General features: G+C 36.9%; 1 protein-coding gene across 1 annotated transcript; it reads left to right on the top strand.

Moving 5' to 3' along the window:
* The first annotated feature begins 1,187 nt into the window (after positions 1 to 1,187).
* Positions 1,188 to 2,097, top strand: LOC111786104 (GMP synthase [glutamine-hydrolyzing]-like). Its single transcript, XM_023666448.1, has one exon. The coding sequence runs from the start codon at positions 1,309 to 1,311 to the stop codon at positions 2,080 to 2,082; it is 774 nt and encodes a 257-aa protein (XP_023522216.1). The 5' UTR covers positions 1,188 to 1,308; the 3' UTR covers positions 2,083 to 2,097.
* The last annotated feature ends 102 nt before the right edge of the window (positions 2,098 to 2,199 follow it).

Genomic DNA, 2,199 nt, shown 5'->3' with positions numbered 1-2,199 from the left:
TGGGCTATTCTGCTCGGGTTTCTCCTCAAGGCTTTAAAACGCGTCTATTAGGGGAAAATTTTTCCACACCCTTATAAATAGTGTTTTGTTCTTCTACATCACATATAGAGTCGCTACTATATGCATAACATAACTTTTTCTTGTATTTTTTATGTAGAAACATTCATTAAAAACAACTTCTTAAAACAATGTTATGGTCTCATATGTTTATGAAATGATCTTAAAACAACACAATGAAAATATTCAACCAAGTAGAATAACGGAGTAATGTCCTGCACTATCCTACGATCTACAAAAATAGATACGACAATCTTGTGCAGATTTCATGATCTTCGATGCGATATCGCGTGTTAACCGCACAGGGGTGCATTATCCTTACCTGAAATATAAAAGTAGCGCATAGTTTGAATATTTTCACATCAGAGCCAACCGTCAGTAGAAAACCAGGGTCATTACAGTGGTATCAGAGTCATGTGCTAGCAAGGATATTGCCGTCTAAGGAGATGGATTGTGAGATCCCATCTGGGATGGAGAGAGAAACAAAACATTCATTACATGGGTGTGAAAATCTCTCACTAGTAAACACGTTTTAAAATTATGAGACTGACGACCATATGTAACGAACAATATCTCCTGGTAGCTTGGACTGTTAAAATGATCAAACGTATGAGTTAGAAATCAATATAAAATCAACATTAATAATAGAGGCTTAAAACGTGTAAAATTTTGTCTGTTTATTAATTCAAATAATTTTTTTTAATACGTTCTCGAAACAATTTATGGACATATTTTAATAGAGATATCATACTGCCACGAATAATATTGGGTCCACTCCTCTCACAGAGGCCTCACGTGAACAACACGCGTGGAAAATCGTATTTTGGAATTTCCGAACATTACTCAAATTCTTTTTTATTATTTTTTTCAACTTCATAAACACACATTATTGTGTTTAAAACTTTTTAAAAAACATAGAATAAAAAAAAATATAGTTTCAAATAAATGGTTTTTTTTAAGCCAATAATACATTTTTAAAATTTGAAAATCTAATTTTACCCTTTATAAAAAAAATGTAAGTGATTTAAAATTTAAAAATAAAATTTTTATTTAAGTTGAGAAAAATAAAAAGAATTGAACTCCCATTAATTTGAGAAAAATAAGATAATTGTGTTTTTATTTANCCAAACCAAACCCCATTAAACCCTAATTTTCTCTATCTCTGCTTTTCTACAACCGTTGCCCTTTTGCATCCTTGGCCCTCTGCAACTGCAGCCACCTTCTTCAACCTCTCTCTACCGTTTTCCATCAATGGACCCAAAAGAAGTCAAGTCCGACTTGGTTTTGATTCTGGACTTTGGCTCGCAATACACCCATCTTATCACTCGCCGGATTCGGAGCCTCTCTGTTTTTTCTCTTTGTATTTCGGGGACTTCTCCGCTCAAGGCCATCACTGATCTCAATCCACAAGTCGTTATTCTCTCTGGTGGACCTCACTCTGTCCATGCTAGCGACTCGCCGAGTTTCGCTGCTGGGTTCGTCGAGTGGGCGGAGGCGAACGGGGTTTTTGTTTTGGGTATTTGTTATGGGCTTCAGTTGATTGTGCAGAGGTTGGGAGGTGTGGTGAAGGTTGGGGAGAAGCAGGAGTATGGGAGAATGGAGATTGTGGTGGAGAAGGCTAAAGGGTTGTTTGGGACTAAGAAGGTTGGGGACAGGCAAGCTGTTTGGATGAGCCATGGTGATGAGGTGGCGAAACTTCCTGAGGGGTTTGAAGTGGTGGCGAGGAGTCAACAAGGGTCCGTCGCGGCTGTGGAAAATCATTCAAAGAAGTTCTTTGGGTTACAGTATCATCCAGAGGTAATGGGGTTCATTTTTTTTTTCTTTTTACTTTGTACTCTGTATTCTGTTTTGATGAGCTATTGGAACTTTACGTTCTTTCTTTGCGTGTTGTTTTGCAATAATATTCCGTTTTCAGATTTAAGATTGACCACATGTTTGTTTAATTTCTGGAGAGTTCCACCTCGATGCTGTTTGAGTTTTTCGAACTTTGGATTTTGTATGTGTGATGCCTTGTTAAAAAACTAGTTCGAGAAGGCCAAATTTGCGTTACTTTTATCTAAAGGACTACCTGTTTGAGTTTCACCTCAAATATAAACTCCTTCTTGGAGGTGGCTTGAGAAATATTTTGATATGAGAGTTTTT

The sequence above is a fragment of the Cucurbita pepo genome, unplaced genomic scaffold (assembly GCF_002806865.2).
Source record: "Cucurbita pepo subsp. pepo cultivar mu-cu-16 unplaced genomic scaffold, ASM280686v2 Cp4.1_scaffold001021, whole genome shotgun sequence".
Taxonomy (NCBI): domain Eukaryota; kingdom Viridiplantae; phylum Streptophyta; class Magnoliopsida; order Cucurbitales; family Cucurbitaceae; genus Cucurbita; species Cucurbita pepo.
Note: the sequence above shows the minus strand (reverse complement) of the source record. Positions and strands in the feature narration are given on the sequence as shown.

Excerpts from the sequence above, each read along its gene's own strand:
- LOC111786104 (XM_023666448.1), top strand. The coding sequence starts at position 1,309 with ATGGACCCAAAAGAAGTCAAGTCCGACTTGGTTTTGATTCTGGACTTT.